Below are 21265 nucleotides of genomic sequence, written 5' to 3'. Positions count from 1 at the left end.
CAGTTAAAATTTTGCATATTTGGTAACCCAGCAATACGTCTAAGAATTTAAGAAAACAGTCATGGATGAACACGAGATTCAGTGAAGTGCTGTTTATACTGTGAAAAGATGTAAATAGTCAAAATATCCAATAGAAGATTAAATAAATTATGATTGAGTCATATAACAGAATAAAAAACCAGTAAAAATGATGCAGAAGACTATGCATGACCTGGAAAAGATGATCACAATATATTGTTAAAGTGAAAAAAGCAGGTTACAAAACGGTATGCACAATATGAGCCCATTTTTATAAAAATATACATATTTAGCAAAGTAAAAGGACAAATGATATTTATCAAAATATTAACATTGGTTCTTTGAACATAGTAGGATTATTGATTTTGCTTAACTACTCCCCCATTTTTTCCTATTTGAATTTATTATAATGAAAATTATTTTTTAAATGGAGAGTAGAAATGAGGGCATTATTAATCTCTGATTAGCTCAAATATAGTCTCAAAGGCTCCTTCTGGCAAAGAAGTGTTTCTATTCAGCCTGTATCTGGGAAATTGCTTCTACCTTATAAATCTGAGTGTCCTTCAAAGATGACATTCACTCCAACTTCCTTTTAGGCAAACTATACAATTTTGATATTAAAACTTAAAAAAAAAAATCCCTCAAGTTAACACCAAAAATAATAGATGAGAAAATACAAATCCTCACTTTTTAAAAAAGAAACAATCCAAGTACATACTACTAAATTATACAAAGTTACATTATCTAAGTTTAGTTTATTGCAAAGATGAAGACAGCACACTAGAAGCTGGCAGCTTCTTTTTCACACCATTCACAGCACTCACTCTGTTCTCCATTCCATTCACTCACCCATGCAAAAGGTCTGTACACGCAATGATGTCTGATGTTTCTTGGTTTCCATAGTATAAAAGGAAACAACATTTCAATTAAAAAGGTAAAATGAGGACATTTACCATCAGACTATAAAATTTCTCTTCTGTAAAAGGATACTATAGTACTTGAAGATATGCTTTGAAAAAAATCATGTACCAAATGAAAGGGGCACCAAGTCAAGAGCACTAGGAGTACATTAAACTTAAATGTATTCCAACATTCTTAATAATGTAACTCAAAACCAAATCCAGTCTAAAAAAAGGTCCAATAACTAAAACTATATTAACAGGCACGATGAACAGTGTAAACACTGTTAATGGGCACCAAGTTGAACAGGGCAGACAATATTTGCTTCTGCATTCACACTTACTCAATTACATTGTTTTTAAAAAATGGTGTTGCTTAAACTATGAATGTTTTACCCAAAAAAAATAATTTTAATAAATACAGCAAATGCTAGAAATCTAGCTAGGTTATCATGCAAGGTATAACTAAGACAAACTCAAATTTATAATAAAGGCAACTTGCATTCAAAATGAACTCTACCCTTATATTTTATTAAAAGGGCAAACATCGTGAATTAACCCAGCTGCTTACTTGAATTACAAAAGTAACATGATTCAATATGAAAATAAGAAACTGTCTACAAATCTCTGACAGTAATAAATTGCAATATACAATGCATACAGGAGTCATACAGAGCAACAAACTCTTGTACAAAACAAAAATATTTTAATACCTTTAAAATCCAAATTTTTCTTTAAAATCATTCATGAAAAAGATTCTCAAGTCAGAATTAACACCTCAATTAGTCAAGCATCAGGAAGCTACATTACAGCTATTTAATATACAAAGATACATCTTTTCACCAGTCATTTCCTTCTGATGTCTCTGTTCCAGAATCATACAGACTCTCATTTCTCTATAATCCCCATTCCATCATTTCTTCAGATCATGAAAACTGAATTTGTTGAACACCAGAAATCTAAGATTAGAAAATTTAAATTAAGCAGAATTAAAGGAGATTAAGCATAACATATGCATATTATAAATATTCAGTGACTAAAAAGACAGTAATCTTTCTAGAAATCTATGCAAATATAAACATTTTTAACTATTAAGAGACTACTATATACAGTTATCCATATTGAGAAAACAGAATTTTTAATAACCCTATTTTATCAGGTCCTTAAGAACGTGTTGAAATTAGCTTTATCAATAGACATAATCAATTTTTTTTTTTTTTTTGGAGACAGAGTCTTGCTCTGTTGCCTAGGCTGGAGTGCAGTGGCATGATCTTAGCTCACTGCAACCTCTGCCTCCCAGATTCAAGTGATTCTCCTGCCTCAGCCTCCCAAGTAGCTGGTATTAGAGGCATCTGCCACCATGTCCTGCCAATTTTTGCCTTTTTTTTTTTTTTTTTTTTTTTGAGACAGAGTTTCGCTCTTGTTACCCAGGCTGGAGTGCAATGGCATGGTTTTGGCTCACCACAACCTCCACCTCCTGGGTTCAGGCAATTCTCCTGCCTCAGCCTCCTGAGTAGCTGGGATTACAGGCATGTGCCACCATGCCCAGCTAATTTTTTTGTATTTTTAGTAGAGACGGGGTTTCACCATGTTGACCAGGATGGTCTTGATTTCTTGACCTTGTGATCCACCCACCTCGGCCTCCCAAAGTGCTGGGATTACAGGCTTGAGCCACCACGCCCGGCCAATTTTTGCATTTTTAGTAGAGACAGGGTTTCACCATGTTGGCCAGGCTGGTCTTGAACTCCTGACCTCAGGTGATCCGCCCACCTCGGCCTCCCAAAGTGCTGGGATTACAGGCAAGAGCCACCACGCCCTAGCAATATAATCAAATTTTTTAAGCGTTTAAAATACAAAGGACTGTACCTGTTGATATGATGTTGTGTAAACCATAACATTTTGTTGTTGACCATCTGTGGTTATTAAGCCAGCTGGTAACTGGTTAGCTAAAAGAAAAAAAAATAGTTGAAGAGGGAAAAAAATTTTATCTACTTTCTTGGGCTGAATCTTGAGGTTGTGCCGTTAATGTCTCAGTACAATTCTGCCCCTTATCAATGATGTAGTCTTGGACAAAATAATAAATCCTCCAATTTTCCATTTTAAAAAACGTTCCCTAAAAACCACATTTTTTTATATTGCATTTTTCAATTTTCATATCTCTAACATGTACCTTAGCTAACTGCCCATGTGTACAAATCTGCAGACAGATTGGATGAAGTGACTAAACTACACTACATCATGAGGTTTCGCTGGGAGCAACACATAACTGAGCAGCGTATATTTTACATATGATAAGTGTACTCACCATAGCCCTTTTATTTCACCAATATGACAACGATACTCAATGTAAAAAAAAAAAAAGAAACCTGAGTTCAAATTTATTTAAACCATAAGATTTTAAATTACAAACTACAATTCCTTAACATTAAATTCCTATGTTATATGAATATCTGCCAAAAACTAGGGGCTGTGGAACTCAATCAGAACTATTTGTGAAAGGTTATAATGTCTGCACAACTAAAATTTTCTACACTTACCACTCACTGATTTCAAATAAAAGGGCGTGACCTGATAAGAACTATTTACAATAGTGCTATGTCAAAATACTCAGTGTTGACATTCCAAAAATACCACTAGACGCTTAGTATGAATCACTGCTAGCAATCTACATGACTTGGTATTATAACAATGCTTACTAAATGCCTCCTCTGTAAGCTCTTCACTTAATCCATCTGTAGCTGTGACTGCTCCACCAATTCCCTTTTCTCCTTTCATAGCCTGAGGAAGGAAAAAAATGTCACCGATGTTCAAATGAAATTGTCTTCCAAATAAGAATGCTTACCTATTGCCTAAAATTAGGAGGTTCTATTATTATAAACTCTAAGCAGAGTATTTATTAACACTTCTGGTTAATTACATATGAAGAAGGCTTTCAAAAGGCTAACTTTTAATATAAACTGTAATCACTACAAGACAGAGTTAGTAATGACCTAGAAAACGAAGTATTTATAGATAAAAATAAATTATTCTAATTCTACACCACATCAAAGGGATAAGAGAATTCTACTTAGAGATGAAGAAGTCTGCAAAATACCACAAATATTGAGCTTATAAATCTACTACAAAGGATCCAAGTTATCACTTAAGTATATACATGTCTTTCAGCCAACGGGGCAGTACTGTAGCAAGTTGAGAATTAAAAATTCCTAAACCAAAATTAGTTTGGCCAAATACCTCAAGGGTTCTATGATACTGAAGATTTGTAAAAGTACTGTTAGAAATTTCCACATTCTTTTTCTACTTGAATCATTCCATGCAATTATCACTAATTTAATGGAATTCAAACACTAAAGATATTAAGGATGTATTTTGAAAGTAATGTGACTCTAACAATGCCTAAGCTGGCGTGTGGAAATAAATATGCTGAACTCAACTCCTTTTCACAAAATCCATTCCCACAGGCAAAGATAAACCTAAGAGGAAGTATAGAAGAATTCAATCAATAATAAGAAAGACACGTGATTATACCTTCCTCTTTTTTATTATCTTACTACTTTTAATGCTACTTACTTTAAATTAACAATAGCAGCAAGAAGTAACATTAATGAGCACTGAACATTATTTACTTAGTCCCATCTAGGTACTATTAGCCTCATTTTACAGATGAGGAAACCAAGACCTTTAAAGTACTGAAATAATCTGTCCAAGGCCACAGAATTTGCATGTGGCAGAGCTGAGATTCGGCCTCCTGGTAGTCTGAATCCAAAGTCTGTGCCCTTTCATCATTATGTAACTATGCTATGGTTAGTAATAAGTAAAGGGAAAAAGAAAGGACATAGTATTTAAGTACTGTAATATAAGTCAGTGACCCCCAACTCCCAGGCTGCAGGCTGATAAGCGTCCCTGGCCTGTTAAAAACCTGGCCACACAGCAGAAGGTGGGGCTGGTAATCCAGCATCACCACCTGAGCTCCACCTCCTGTCAGATCAGTGGCGGCATTAGATTCTCATAGGAGCTCGAACCCTGCTGTGAACTGTGCATGCAAGGGATCTAGATTGTGCATTCCTTATGAGAATCTAACTAATGCCTGATAATCTGGGGTGGAACAGTTTCATCCTGAAGCCATCTGCCCCTCGAATCCCTCCCCCGACCCCAATCCGTAGAAAAACTGTTTTCCGCAAAACTGGTCCCTGGTGCCAAAAAGGTTGGGAACTGTTGATATAAGCGACTGAATACTTCTGAGAAATGTTACATAATTTACTACAAAATAAAGTTTTTAAACAAATAATACATTTAAAAAGTTAAAGTAAATAATGTCTCTTTTCTTTTTTTTTTTTTTTTTTTTTTTTAGACGGAGTTTCGCTCTTGTTACCCAGGCTGGAGTGCAATGGCGAGATCTCGGCTCACCGCAACCTCCGCCTCCTGGGTTCAGGCAATTCTCCTGCCCCAGCCTCCTGAGTAGCTGAGATTACACGCACGCGCCACCATGCCCAGCTAATTTTTTGTATTTTTAGTAGAGACGGGGTTTCACTATGTTGACCGGGATGGTCTCGATCTCTTGACCTCGTGATCCACCTGCCTCAGCCTCCCAAAGTGCTGGGATTACAGGCGTGAGCCACCGCGCCCAGCAATAATGTCTCTTTTCTTAAAAGCACAATGGGAGACATATTCCTTACCTCTCTGAATTTCTGAAGGTATAATTTCAGAGGTTCCACATAACTGTCAAAGCCTAAGGTAGACATGGCAAAGAGAATGTCCTCTCCATTGATTGTTTTCCGTTTCTCTTGATGACACCTTTCACTTGCTTCAGACGTTATAAAACTGATGAACTCACTTACACATTCTTGAACACATTCTTTGGCATCTTTTGCGATCTGAAGAGAAAATCACAGGTAAATTACAGAAACTATAAGCATCACCTTCCTAACAACCTAAAAAAATAAAAGCCTACTCAAGAACACATCTTCATTTTATGACTACTTAATCTCTTAACTATGTTATAACATTAATATAGTGTGTGCTATCAAAATTCCGAACCTCAGAGTCAGAACAAAAAGTCAAATACAAGTGACAGAAGCCATGAAACTATTTACAGAAAACAAATCTAATTTAGATATGAAAGAGCAATCACCAGATGTTCCTACAACCCCACAGAAGATGAAAACTCTTACTAACCAAATGCCCCTGGAAAATCAATTCCACATGCATATTTTGTGGGTGACTAAGGTACCACTTCTCTACTCTAGGATTTTGATGAATAAAGACACCAGAAAATAAAAAACAAAAAGTAAAACAAAAACTAAAATACTGAATTCACATAAGGCTTGGAAAAGAGCAAAACAGTAACATATGAGGCTGGGCACAGTGGCTCAAGCCTGTAATTCCAGCGCTTTGGGAAGCCAAAGTAGGTGTATCACGAGGTCAGGAGTTTGAGACCAGCCTGACCAACAGGGTGAAACCCTGTCTCTACTAAAATTACAAAAATTAGCCGAGTGTGATGGTGCGTGCCTGTAATCCTGGCTACTCAGGAGGCTGAGGCAGAAGAATCACTTGAACCCAGGAGGCAGAGCTTGCAGTGAGCCAAGATCATGCCACTGCACTTCAGTCTGGGCAACAGAGCGAGACTCCATCTCAAAAAAGAAAACAAACACACAAACAGACATTGGTGACTTTCTGACTTCTTTTATTATTAGGGATATACAGTGTCATATACAGGTTTTGAGTTTACTAAAAAGCCTGCCTAAAGAAGCACACATCTGCCACTTCATTATAAAAACAATTCTTCCCTTAAGGGTCTGGGGTCTAAAAATCAAACTCCAATGGATTAATCATGCAATTACAAAGCCACTTATAACAGCAACACCACTCAAAATTCTTGCCGAAACCTGTCTTTCACCTCAATGTCTATTTTACATACCAGAGTGTAAACAAGAACTGCATGAATGCAGTCAAGCAAGACAACATAATGTGAGCCACATATGTAAGTTTAGATTCTCCAGTAGCAATATCAAAAAAAGTAAAATTAATTTTAATAGTATATTTAATTTAACCCAATATTACTACCATTTAATTTAACCCAAATTATTACCATTTAAGCATAGAATCAATCTTTCAGTGAGATATTTTAATTCTTTTCTTCATACTAAGTCTTTAAAATCTGGTGTTTGAAATTTACAGCACATCTCCATTCAGACCAGCCACATTTCAGGTGCTCCAGGGCACGTGGCTTGTGGCTACGATACTGACCAGTGGTAGTTGCTTAGCTTATGTAAGCAACAATCAGCATTTGTGCCTTTTTTTTCCCTTAAAACATAAGGACAAAATTCTCAAACTGTAAGTTCTAGGCCTAGTGATTATTCTAATAGTGTATTTATTTTACTTCTATAAGTCTTTTTAAACTATAATGATAGAAAAATTACCAATAGAAAACGATATAAAATGTGTGAATTTTAATTCAGACCAAGTGATGAGCAGTGACAATGAGTTTTTAAAAGTTCTAAGAAGACAAAACTACTTAAAAAAATCGTTTATCAGTTGAAATTTATGTTAGTATTATAATTACATAAAAATAGTTGTTTCCGAATACCAGAATTTGTTTGGGAAAATTCTTATTACATCTGCATCAGACCAGTATAACCTAAATTTGCTGTAACATTATAGAAGTTACAGCTTCATACACTCAAACCTGATAGTTCTGACAGTGCACCTATTTTTTAAAACAGTCTTAATTCTATTTTATCTGCATCCAATAAGCGGGAGAGGGGAGAACATTTGGGGACATGACAGAATTGAAAATGGAACACTGTTCAGTAACTGCATATGTAGACATGAAAAAAATATTTGATTTGCTGAAAGCCTGAATGATTGATCAACAGCTGTAACTGTATTCATGACCTATGAATTCATGTCGTTTCGTGTTTTCCTTGAAAAAAACAAGTTGAATTTCTCCTCTACGTTACCTTTCCCGTTTGAGGTATGGCATTTTTCATTATCCTAGCCACATTTGCTATTGGAAGATATATATCTTGTTCTCTGAAACTTTCCTTTGAACCATTTGTGTCTTCATGATCATTCATGCTGTCCTCAGTATCTAAAGAAATAAAAACATTTAGGTTTAAAGCTTATTATTTCTATTTCAAGATAGAAAAAACTACCAAAATGATCCAGAATAAAATCATCCTGGTTCATCACTCAACCCTTATTTAGGGATTAGGATAGCAAGTCTTTTCATAATTTTTACAGAGCCAGAACTGAACTTTTTCATTAATTTCAAACTCACCGCCTAGAACGCTTTTTATTCTCAAATATACCTGCTACATCTTACCCCCAATTCTCCAAAAATCTCAAATAACATCTCCATAGCACCTTCAAAAATGATCTTTTCTTTCATAAAATACAAGTGCTTCTCTATGCCGTTTCTCTTACACATTTTAGAATTTTTATTAATCCTCATTTCTCCTATTAGATTTTTGCTACTTGATGTCAAGAATCAGCTTTGTGTTTCCTACAGCTTTATAGCACTTTCCGCAGAGTAGGTACTCATAAATACTTACTGCATAACTTAGCTGTAAAACTTAGACTGTAACCTATGGCTCCTTCAATATTGCTAGATTAAGAGATAATATGTTTCTCCAAAGCCAAGTTTATATAAACTGATTTATGTGAAAGTGTAGACTTTTACATAAAACTTTTAAAGCTGATATAAAATTGTCTGTAAAAAGTTTACATAACATTCTATACAGAATGGAAAACTGGACTTGAATATTACTGACCCAGTTGGATTACTAATATATAACTAGTTTTTGAACAAAGCTATTGCAGTGATCCAACTGTTCATACAAAAAGTGAATTTTCAAATTATATAAATTTAGCTATAACTGAAGCTTGCACAGTACCAATAACATCCTATTATGACTAAATGCCGTATCTTGTAAGTAAACTGCCCACTCTTCATATGTAAGTAAGCAAGGCACTTAAGTTGATTCAATTTACATTTTTATGTGTTTAAAATGATGTTATCAGAATTAATTTATTTCAATATGTGTTTCAGGATTGAAATTAATCCCTCTGAAAAAATTCTTCTGAAAATTTATCTCAATTTTTAAAAATTTTACAAGTCAGGCCAGGCATGGTGGCTCATGTCTGCAATCCCAGCACTTTGGGCGGCCCAAGCAGGCAGATCATCTGAGGTCAGGAGTGCGAGAAGAGCCTCACCAACACAGTGAAACCCTGTCTCTACTAAAAAGGAAAAAAATTAGCCGGGCGTGGTGGTGGGCACCTGTAATCCCAGTTACTGGGGAGGCTGAGGCAGAAGAATTGCTTGAACCCAGGAGGTGGAGGTTGCAGTGAGTCAAGATTGCACCACTGCATTCCAGCCTGGGCGACAGAGCAAGATTCCATATCTCAAAAAAAAAAAAGTTTTACAAATCAAAATGCCACAAAAGTAAATTATTTCTGATAGGCCAATATAACACTGACTTTTTTTTTTTTTCTTTTGGAAACAGGGTCTTACTCTGTCACCCACGCTGGAGTGTGCAGTGGTACAAACACAGCTCACTGAGGCCTCTACCTCCCAGGCTCAAGCGACCCTCCCACCTCAGCACCCAGCCCCCTAAGTATCTGTGACTACAGGTACATGCCACCAAGCCCAACTAATTTTTGTATTTTTTTTTTTTTGTAGAGGTGGAGTTTCACTATGTTGCCCAGGCTGGTCTCAAACTTCTGAGCTCAAGTGATCTTCACCTCGGCCTCCCAAACTACTGGGATCATACGCGTGAGCCACCACACCGAGCCAATTCTGCCATTCTAATACCTGACATAGTTCAAAGTTAATATTGAATGAAACCCAAAAAATCGTAAATGGAAAAAATGTAATAGCTAGAAATTTAACTCACCCTCTAAAGAATTATTTTAGTTACCCTATCAATAGATTACAAATTTCTCATTTTTAACATTTAAACAGGAAGTAACAAATTTTAAAAGAAACTATACACGTTTTAGAAAAGGTATATTTTTATAGTAAACGTCTTTTCAAGGACTCACTCTTTTTAAGGCTATTTCTAATAAAAAGAGCATGGTACTCCTTTTTAGACTTTCTCATTCAACCATGACACAAGATTGTAAATTATCCTATAAAGACAAAAGTAACCTAGAATACCATATTATTGAAATGTCCACTTTCTAACTTGTTTCAACTTGTGAATTTGGTTCTGTGGAGCTTGCTTACCATCATGAGGCTGTATAACATAATGACTTCCTCCAATATAGTCTGCAGAGATTCCTAGTTGAGAAGCATCTGTTGTAGAACTGTCACCGTCCATCTATGAGGAGAAAAACAGTTTTTCAAAACTTTTCAAAGTACTAACAAACGTCAGATTCAACACTTATAAACCGCTACAGGATGACGGGTCAATTACACTTTTCATAGCCTTGAGCTTACTAAGAATTTATATTTCCTGTTTTTTAAATTAATTATTTTTTTTGAGACAGGGTGTCACTCTGTCACCCAGGCTGGAGTGCAGTGGTATAACTTCCCAGGCTCAACCTCCCAGGCTGAAGCAATCCTCCCACCTCAGCCTCCCAAGTAGCTGGGACTATAGGCATGCACTACCACAACTGGACAAACTTTTTGTATTCTTAGTAGAGATGGGGTTTCACTATGTTGCCCAGGCTGGTCTGGAACTCCTGGACTCAAGCAATCCGCCTACCTGAGCCTCCCAAAATGCTGAGATTACAGGGATCAGCCACCACAACCAGCCTGTATTTCTTGATTTGGAAACTCTCCCACAATTTGCCCACGATTCAAGATTTCCCTATCCATCTTCCTTAAGTGATAAGCATAAGGCCAATAGGGACAAGGAAATGAATCTAAAGCATATGCCTCTTTCTTTTCAAGTGCACAATCTTCAAATCTGGTACACAGGCAACCCTCACTTACAACCTAATTTATCCCTGGAATGATGATCAGCTTAGCAAAGCTGGACACAGTGTCATGCACCTCTAGCCCCAGCTACTCAGGAGCTGAGGCAGGAGGATTGAGCTCAAGAGTTTGAGACCAGCCTGGTCAATGTAGTCAGAACCTGTCTCTTAAAAAAAACATCCACTTAAGTCATCAACTGGAATTCACCTGTACACATCACTCTCAGCTCTCCTGCTAAAGCCTGATTTTCCTTTTGCTCCTGCTGCAAATTTTCTTTGCTTTCTCATAGAAGTTCCAAAATAGACAATGTCTCCGTTCAAACTGTTACTTGGTATAAGAAGCATAGGGATTCCCTGCACAATTCTGTACCCAGGTAACCCAAAAGTACACCCATGTTTTGAATGAATCCATAAACTCTGACTGTAGTCAAAGGTTAATTTTCTCTCCCTCTGCCAAGTCAGGGCCAGGTGTTATGGCTCATGTCTGTAATCCCAGCACTTTGGGAAGCCAAGATGGGAGGATCACTTGAGGCCAGAAGTTCAAAATTAGCCTGGGCAACGTGGTGCGACCCTGTCTCTAAAATGAAAATAAAAAAATTAGCCAGGCATGGTGCCATGTGCCTGCAATCCCAGCTACTTGAAAGGCTAAGGTGGAAAGATCACTTGAACCTAGGAGGCTGAGACTGCAGTGAGCCATGATCACACCACTGCACTCCATCCTCACTGACAGAGTGAGACCCTATCTCAAAAAAGGGGAGGGGATCAGGAAGATATTAGATTTACATATATAGATAGGAAAATTACATGTACAGACAAGAATAAAAGTTAAAATTCCTGTTTTTAAAAAGTCTGCTTAATAGCCAGGCGTGGTGGCAGGTGCCTGTAATCCCAGCTACTCGGGAGGCTGACGTAGGAGAATCGCTTGAACCCAGGAGGCAGAGGTTGCAGTAAGCCCAGATCGCACCACTGCATTCCAGCCCAGGTGACAATTCAAGACTCCATCTTTAAAAAAAAAAAAAAAAAGTCTGCTTAATTAAGTTTTCTGAGAGCTAAAAGAATTCCAAGAGGGAAAGTCTGGAAAAGAGGAAATCATAAGCCCTGAACTGACTCTATTCAATTTCACCAACATGGCAGATCCTAGAAGGCCTTCTGTTTTGCAAATACTACTACTCAAAATATCTGTGAGTGAAAAAATTTAAATGCACGATCTGAATAAAAAGTATAGCAAAAATCAAGCGTAATTCATATGTACTTTCAGGCTGAAGAAGAGAAATTTGATCCTTCATTAAGGCCCAGGACCCAGTATAAATTTAATCTTATTCATTGCAAAATTTTAGTCCTTGTAAAACACATGTCTTCTCCATCTCTGTTGGATTTTTATTTAATATTAAAATACCGGGCTAGTTTCCAGGTCTTCAAAAACATGGCATTTTTTCATGCATCTACTGACTGTGATGCTAATATAACTGTAGATAGAGATACATTTCTGTAATTTATATAGTTGTTTTAAGGGGGTAGAAAATGGAATTCACAGACCTTTAATAATCTGTGAACATAGGGTACCTATTTATTGATACTTTGTAGTAGCCTCTAAGAAGTAAACGACAAAGTCAGTGACCTGATTCTGACTCTCCTACTGATCCCCTGAAAATAAGCATCTCTGCCAATTAAATGTATTTCCATATAAAATGGAAATAACAATACCACCCTCCCCATTTTAAACTAACACAAATGAATGTGAAACACTGCCCAAAAATCAAATGCTATTTTGATCCTAAAATGCTAACATACTAAAGAGTATCCTTTAATGGACATGATGATGGATTTTTTACAGCCATAAAGAATGATCAATTAATGATAGCTGTGAGTTGACCAGCTTTGACAATAACCTAAGGAAGATCAAGGTGCAAGAGACAGGACCAAAGTGGTTGTTTCAGAACCGACAATTGGGAACAAAGCTTTGATTGGGGGTGGGGAGGGCAGAGGGTGGGGAGGGCAGGCGGTGGGGTAGGAAGAATAACAGAAATTCTTTCCTTAAGTGAATGTCTACATGATAACGTAATTAGCTGATGAGCAAGACACTGTTCAAATAACCAAGCGCATCTGGGAGATGAATTAATTTAGAAATATAACACAAAAAAAGTATTAAAGGCAAAAAGTTTAAATCATATTATCTTGTCACGCACTGGAATGAGCAACAAGATTATCATCTGGACTAACAGCATTAGCCTCTCTAAATCTCGGTCTTCTAAAAGCAAAGATAAAAGTATTTCCTAGAGTCGTCAGAATTAAATAAAGACGAAAGCCGCTAGAGACAGTGTTTGGCACGTAGTGTACCCCACAGACATTAGCTCTCATCCTCCCTCCTTTGAAGAGAAGCCGCACATCATCTGCTCAACTCTGTATGTCTTTGGTTCCGCAAGTTGTAGCTCTATCATTTCACACCTTCTGTCTTCCTTTCCTCTATCTTTCTACCATTAAAATCATGCCCCAGACTTTAATCCCAGTGTTCTCTATTCTCCTTGAATCTTTCTGTTTTATCCCTTACTGCAATTCAAAAACAAATGTTCTGTTCTTTAAAGTTCTATGGCACTTAATACCTTGCATTCAATAAGTCAGCCTAATCTTTGATGCTTAGAATATGATAGCCATTCTCCTATATATAAGAACGATGGAAAAAAACTTGCTGGATGCATCCCAAAGGTTTTTCCTAGGTCTAAAACAGCCTATAAAAATTTATAAAACAAACTGTAGATTGTCAGTAAGGCAGTCAACAAATATTTACTGAGTGAGTGCTTAGTATTTACCAGGTCCATGCTATGTGGACCAGGTCTCTGTCCTCAGCTTGCAGGGAAGACAAATGTTATATAACCTGGGAGGCAGGATGAAGGGGTAGAGTGCGAAGCCTATTAGTCCTTCCAGGACATAGGCTCTGGAATCGAATCATCTACTTTGAATTCCCTGCCACTTACCGTGAGACCTTGAATAAGCTGGGTGAGAAGACTTAACCTCCCAGGGCTCCTGTACAGGTTAGGAGATAATCCATGTAAAGACAGCACAGCACATGGGCATACTCAGTAAGTATTACACATAGCTATCAAAATAATTACAAATAAGTAATTGCTAATGCCAACTAGTAAGAAAAACAAAGATGTTTTGTTATGTGCTATGTGAGCTTACTCCAAAAGGGACCTCACTTATCTGAGGGTTGGTCAAGAAAGGCTATCTTAGGAAATGACATTGAAAATGAGATTGAAAGATGAATAGAAATCAGTCAGGCAAAAAGAAAGGTGGGAAACGAATGTTCCAGGCAGAGAAAACCAAGAAATACCGTACTGGTGGACTGGAATGAGCTAAGGAGGGGCTAGATCAAGCAGTGTCCTGTGGACAAGAGGAAATCAAAGAGTTTTAAGCAGAAAAGCACAAATCACAGTTCTATTTTAAAAGATCCCTCTGGCTACAGTTCAGTACAGAAACCAACCTGGAGGGAGCATGAAAAGGCACAGAAGACCAGTGAGGACTATAATGCTGCAGTTAAGGCATGACTTCAGCCAAGATAAAGATCATTTTAGCATCAGATCCAGGCGAGAGCAACGGAGCTCAAGAGAAGCACAACTACTAGACAGCTGTTTAGTAGGTGACTTGGTGACTGACTGATAGAGCTACAGGAAGACCAAGGATAATGAATGATGGGATTCTTGCAGCTGGAGAGACAGACAGCTGTCACTGCAGAGAATGGGAGAGGAAAGGGAGGGCAGTGCTGGGCAGCACAGAGCCTAGCTGAAGCTAATGACTGAATTTACAGTGCTGCATGCCAGTATGTCCAGTGTGACACCTGAAAGGCCTGATATGAGAATACTAAAGCAAAAATGTTGGATTTCATCTGGGTGACAAGGCTGGAAGAGCATAGCACGTAGGATAATGACAAGGGGACAATGATGAATCATTAGACCTAAGGGAACTGATAAATATGGACAAATAAATTCATTTTAATGACTATTCTAATCATTTAGCTGAACTGACAGAATCATTCTTGAAACTATTATGTGAAATAAACAAGTAGTGGGCTAATAAATCTTTATTCTTTTTGCTGTAGCCACATTTAAACTATGCTAATAACGTGTTCCACAAACAAATACTGCCCTCTTTAATGTTAACATTTATTGAACACTTTCTAAATAGCTCATGCAATGTTCACAAGCCTGTGACGCAGGTGAGAAAACTGAGGTACAGGAGGCTAACGATTTGCCCGAGGTGACACAGTAAATGGGGCTGAAATCCAGGGCCTCAGATGCCAAGTACTCTCTACAGCATTCGGGCCTGGTAGTTTTTCATGGAGTCCTTACACCTACTTCTTTAATTTATTCTACGGCTACTGATTATACATGAAAAACATTGAAATTAGCTTCTCAAACCAGAACAGTGTTTGTGAGATGGTTAAGAAGCATGCTCTGGACTGTGGTGAGAATCACGGCTCTTAGGAACAATTTCATGGGTTTGAAGCTTGGCTCCCCATTTATGAGCTCTGTTTGTGTGTTCAGCTTCCCCATTTTTAAAGTGATGCTGCCATGAGGAAGCTATTGTATGAAAAGTACTTAGCAAAGTACAAGATACATAGTTAAGAACTCAACAAACATAATCTAGTATTAGTATTGTCCCTTCAAATACAGTTCTCATCATCCTTCCAGGCAGAGATTCCTCTCTTTTAATTTACCCTTTTACCTGTTTTCTGGATTACATTCCTTTTCTCTCTCTGAGGATAAGAAATTATAGATTCCTCTTCTCGCATGTATCTTCAGTCCTTACCAGCTCCTTCACTCTTCCTTAAACACGCTTCGTCTCCCTCATTAAGCACATGGAAGTCACAGAGATATATAAAACCTTAATTCTGCCCCATACCCTTGCCTAGCTACCATTCTTTCCCTGACAGTCGTTAGCTACCTCTTCATTCCTATTTAAACTCCCGAACATGTACTTTTTAACCCCTACCCAGAATGAAACCACTCTTAAAAGCTGCCAGTTGACTGTTCTTTGTGGTGCTGGCTACTACAGGCCACACATTTATGCCTGGAATGCTCTCCTACTCTAATTTCCAAAGCAATATTCTTTCCTCCCACCCCGTTAGTTTCACCTAAGGTTATCCTTCTCTTCCCGTATTTTCTTAATGAACTCACTAAATATCACTTCTATGCTCACAAATTTCAAATCTACAACCAATATCCTGCTTGCCACTCAAGCAACCCATGCCTATAGAGCATGTCTAATATCCCATCGCTACAAATTTAAGATATTGGGAAATGAAACTCACCTTCCTCCATCCCCTGGTAGGGGGCAAGGAGGGAGATTTCCCTTTCCACTACCGCAATTCTACTAAGAATACCAGCCTTTCACTCTGCCCAGCTAAATATACCAGCATCATCTCAGGTTCTTCCATCTCCTTTAAGCTCCACCTCATCTATTATCTTGTAAAAAATGTCTCCTAGATATGCTTTCCCTTTCCTATTTCCACTGGATTACCACCCAGCCCATCTAAACATATTGCTATAAGACAAATCTCATACCACCACTTGTGTAGCTACTGAACCTATTCTCAAAGGTTCCTAAAGACCCTCTATGTGAAATCCAAACCTCATTTTCATGACTTCACATGAGCAGATCGCACATTCAACCTAACCAAACTTGTTTCCTATTCTTCTCTATCTTCATGGTTAATAAAAATCTTTGTGCTAGAATGTGCTTTATTTAGGGATCACCGAGTGTCATTTCTTTCATTTTAGGAGTGAAGCAACCATGGCTCAAAGAAGCTGTGACACGCCCGAGGTTACAGATAGAGTAGCACATCCAGAATTACATATCCAGAGGTGTCAAATGCTTTCTCTTTCCTACATTATCCTTTGAAATCTGCCCTGGACCATGCATCTCTACTTCTGATCCCCTAAACTTAAGTTACCCATTCGTGCCACCAGGCATTTGCTTTTGGTGAGACTCTTCACCTATCCATTTCCATCCTCTACTTTAAGGTTCAGTTCAAGGTCTGCAGGATCCCTCTGATATTCCCCAGTACCCAGGTCCACCACGACTCTCCTCTCTTCTTCCCACATCGACTGCACTTAAGAGTTAACATTTTTGGTGCCGGGCGCGGCGGCTCACGCCTGTAATCCCAGCACTTTGGGAGGCTGAGGCGGGTGGATTACGAGGTTGAGAGATCGAGAACATCCTGGTCAACATGGTGAAACCCCGTCTCTACTAAAAATACAAAAAAATTAGCTGGGCATGGTGGCACGTGCCTGTAATCCCAGCTACTCAGGAGGCTGAGGCAGGAGAATTGCCTGAACCCAGGAGGCGGAGGTTGCGGTAAGCTGAGATTGCGCCATTGCACTCCAGCCTGGGTAACAAGAGTGAAACTCTGTCTCAAAAAAAAAAAAAAAAAAAGAGTTAACATTTTCCATTCAGGGCATAACTGTCCCCTAAGTATTCAATTAATTGGCTAAATAGACAGCCCCTTAACAGCTGGGACAAACACCCTGCAGCCTCAACAGCACTTAGGGGCCCAAGGGAAATAATACAAGCAAGAACATGAAAATAAGGAAGCAACAGGAATTAAGTAGAGGTTCTGTCTAGACCTGAAATGCATTCATTCTATCAAGCATCTCCAGTATAAATCAGTTATAATTTTATTTCCCACCAATTACTGTTTAAATCTAATTAACAACCAAAATGGTAAAATATACTTACTGTCATGAAATACTATCACAACCGTGTTGTCAGTGGTGTTGAAGAACACCTGTCTAAAAAGGTGTCTAATCTTTGCTATTTCAACCTAAAAGATAAACATCTATTAGGACCTAACATCTATTAGTAGTAAAAACATATCAAATATATCACCTATAGGTTTTCTCATCAAATTAGAGGCATGTATAATTTTGTCTCCTATTCTTAATCAATGGAGTGCATGTTATAAAATAGTATTAAAAGGCACCCAGTAAATGTTTGTTGAACTGAAATACTTATTTTGGAGAACTTACAAGTTAATTCCATGGGGAGAGGAGAAAATGAATTTTCAGACATAACCCTGAATTTAGTCAATTCATCAGAAACATTCATTGCAAGACACCAAATAGGAATTTTATGTAAGATGCAAGAGACCAAAAATTATACATCTAAATTACCTAAAACATTAACACCCAAGACACAAACACATCCCTTAACAACTTAATTTTTTGGTGACGGTTTTCTTAAATGTTTCAGAGTAACATTTAGGCACTCTATAGCTCAAGAGGAGGAAAAAATTATCTCAGAATATAATGCTTTTCAATTAAGAATCTCAGATTATACTGTAATGAAGATACATTCTGCACTGAAAAGACATCAAAAAAGCAACACAAAGGCCGGGCGCGGTGGCTCAAGCCTGTAATCCTAGCACTTTGGGAGGCCGAGGCGGGTGGATCACGAGGTCAAGAGATCGAGACCATCCTGGTCAACATGGTGAAACCCCGTCTCTACTAAAAATACAAAAAAAATTAGCTGGGCATGGTGGCACGTGCCTGTAATCCCAGCTACTCGGGAGGCTGACGCAGGAGAACTGCCTGAACCCAGGCGGCGGAGGTTGGGGTGAACCGATATCACGCCATTGCACTCCAGCCTGGGTAACAAGAGCGAAAACTCCGTCTCAAAAAAAAAAAAAAAAAAAAAAAAAGCAACACAAAACGCTTATTTATAATTTTGAAGCACCACCATTTTTGACTAAAATTGCATCCAAACAGCACTTCAGTCTCACTGTAATGCATAAATAGCTGAATAAATTATTATCAACTGCAATGTTACAACTTGCATTTCTCATTTGCTCCATTCTCTTTTTCAAATGAAACAATTAAATGGGGGAGGGGTAGAATGCCAAAACAAAAACACATCCTTCAGTGCTAATTTTAAAGGGAGAAGATGTACTGATACGCATCCCAGCATGAAATCTAGCAAATAGCAGAAAAAAAATGGTAGCCACTGAATTGAATGTTTTAAATGCCACTAAAAGGGTCCAGGCAGCAAAGACTGCTTGACATTTGTTATAATATTAAAAGTAATTTCTAATTTCTTTTTAAATATTAATAGTATCCTCTAACCCCAAAACTGCTCAAAAAAGTCCTTCCTTGTAACAAGAAATGTTATTTTTTTAAGAGTATCTTTGTAAAAATAAGCCCTCAGAACACTTAAAATATGGGAGCTATATTTATGTATTTTGCTTGGAATGGGGGAGGGGGGTGTGGGAAGGAGAGTCACACCACACTCACCCAAATAGTTGACTCAGTATATATTTAGACTCAGTACATTAAAGAAAAATACTGTCACCTCATATGGTACATATTTTCTTAAGGGCAGGTTATGATATATGTAAAAGCTCTAGGGAATGCATACATCTGTTTAATGTTTGAAGAAATGCAAATTTGTATCCAAGAAAAGCAGTAGTCCCTTCCTCCACCCTCTATTCTTTGGCATCAACAACCAGAGTTTTGCATCAATATACAGTAATCCTTAAATTAAGCTACAAGAGCAGTGCAGGGAAGGAATAATTGCCTTTTAAGGAATTTTGGTTAAACTTCCAATACTTTACAAATAAACCCCCCACTGACTAGTGCCACTGATATTGATCCGTTTACTTTCATCACTTTATGTTGCTGATTAGTTTCCATACTAAGAGAGCTGAAACCACATCAGTGATTTTGTGGCACGAACCACGGAACTACGGGGTCCATGCGGGTTAGTGAGATGCCATTTTTTTTTAAAGGTCGCAGGCTACCTAACCTTGTTTAAATTACCCTGTTAGAGTACTTTGGGCGAGATTATGATTTGTGGGTGCTCTGTAATTCTTTGTTCTCTAAAACTACCGTTCCTTAAGGCCTTGCATATCCTCCCGCCTCCCAACACCGATTAAAACCTTAGTCCAATCCGAAAGGCTTCCTTCCCACCTTCGGGGCAAGTCCAGGGACCGCAAGCCGCCAGATGGCTGCATTCTTTACGCGCAAACCAGACTGCGGGGAAGCCAAAGCCATGCCTTCCTCCCCACGCAGGTGCCCGGGTGGCCCCGGCCCCACTGCCCGGTCCGGTGAGCTGTCAGCCCAGTGAGTGCGGGGAGGCCGCCCCCGGCGCGCATCCCCCGACTCGCCCGGCCACCCCGGCCCCGCCGCGCCCAAAGCCTGCCTCCCGCCCGCCGCGCGGCCCCCGGGGCATGCGGGCAGACAAAGCGCGGGGCCCCGCCACAGCCCCGCGGGAGGGAGGGGGGCGCCCCCGGGGACCCGCGCGGCGGCCGGGGCTACTGGGCTACGGGGCTCGCACAAAATGGAGCCGGCCCGGGACGCCGCCGAGAGCGGGGCCCCGACGCAGCCCCGCGGCCCCTTCTCGGCCCCAGGCCCGGAGCTCAACGGCGGCGAGCGAGAGGCGGCCTGGCCCGCGTCCCGCCGCTCCTCAGCCCGGCGCACAAAGAGCAGAGCCGCGCCGCGGCCCCGCGCCCGCTCCCCGGCCCGCTGCGAGAACGGCCTTGCAGGCGCGGGCCCCGGCCCCGGCCCCGGCCCCGGCCCGGGCGGGAGGGCGGGAGGCGAGTGCCCCCGGCCGCGGCGGCGTTGGCGGCAGGGACGGCGCCGGGAGGAGACGGACATTTCATTCGAGCTAAAGTGGAGTCGGTTTAGGAGCGATCATTGGCCGAAGCGAGACACAAACCTCCAATGCAGCCCTGGTTGGCTCCCGTCTCCAATCGGCTGTTTGGTTGGACAGAAAATGGCTGCGAAGGAACCAGTCCCAGCGCGGAGCTCCGCTTCCAGGACTCGGCCTCCCCTCCCTCCGCCGCGGGCCGCTTCCCTCGGCGCGACACCCTCCCTCCGCGCCGCCCGCGCGCCCGCCCGCCGCAGCCCCGCCCCGTTACGCCCCCGGCCCCGCCCCGCTACGCCCCCGGCCCCGCCCCGCGCGCCCGCAAGGCAGGCGCGCCGCTGCCTACCCCGCTCTCCCGCTCCTCGTGGCGCTGGGGCTTTTAGGGCCCGGCCCTGGCGCGCCGTTCGGGTCTAGGCGGGCCTTCTTCCCGATGCTGACCCGGGCCTGTGCGAAGCGGGATCTGTCGGGCCTCCTTCTCTTTGTCACCGCTTTCCTCCCCACGCGGAGTTGTCTCTGCCGCCCGAGCTCAGCTTGCCTGCACCTGGATTTTTAAGAAGGAGAAACCAAGGACAGAAGCCGCCCCCTAGGACGACGCGCCCGGGCCACCGGGAGGGTCTGAACGGCGGGGACCCCCTGGAGCGCCTTCAGCGCCTCCTGTTTTCTTTCCTTGGGTCCCTGTTACGGTCGCCAGATGCGCATCGCTCCCTCTCATTTGGTCCCTGAGCTTGGGTGTTTGTTTTCATATTTCATCTAAAGATGCAGACTCCTGCCCAGTCTAGCCAGCCTTCACTGTG

At 40.2% G+C, this 21265-nt stretch overlaps 1 protein-coding gene across 5 annotated transcripts; it reads right to left on the bottom strand.

Annotated features, from left to right (window-relative positions):
* Window positions 1-77: 77 nt before the first annotated feature.
* On the bottom strand, window positions 78-20671 carry NFYB (nuclear transcription factor Y subunit beta). Of its 5 annotated transcripts, XM_039472302.2 has the most exons (8): window positions 20544-20671; window positions 17571-17655; window positions 10144-10237; window positions 7877-8007; window positions 5594-5791; window positions 3614-3695; window positions 2784-2863; window positions 78-1876 (listed from the first exon to the last, which is right to left on the bottom strand). In XM_039472302.2, the coding sequence occupies exons 2-8, from the start codon at window positions 17574-17576 to the stop codon at window positions 1844-1846; spliced, it is 624 nt and encodes a 207-aa protein (XP_039328236.1). In that variant the 5' UTR covers window positions 17577-17655; window positions 20544-20671; the 3' UTR covers window positions 78-1843. The 5 variants fall into 5 exon arrangements, with proteins under 5 accessions (XP_039328236.1, XP_039328237.1, XP_074258419.1 ...); XM_039472303.2 differs by lacking the exon at window positions 17571-17655; XM_074402318.1 differs by lacking the exons at window positions 17571-17655; window positions 20544-20671 and adding an exon at window positions 13808-17515.
* Window positions 20672-21265: the final 594 nt, after the last annotated feature.

Source organism: Saimiri boliviensis, chromosome 7 (assembly GCF_048565385.1).
Source record: "Saimiri boliviensis isolate mSaiBol1 chromosome 7, mSaiBol1.pri, whole genome shotgun sequence".
NCBI lineage: Eukaryota > Metazoa > Chordata > Mammalia > Primates > Cebidae > Saimiri > Saimiri boliviensis.
The sequence above is the reverse complement of the archived record's forward strand: the minus strand, read 5'-3'. Positions and strand labels throughout refer to the sequence as shown.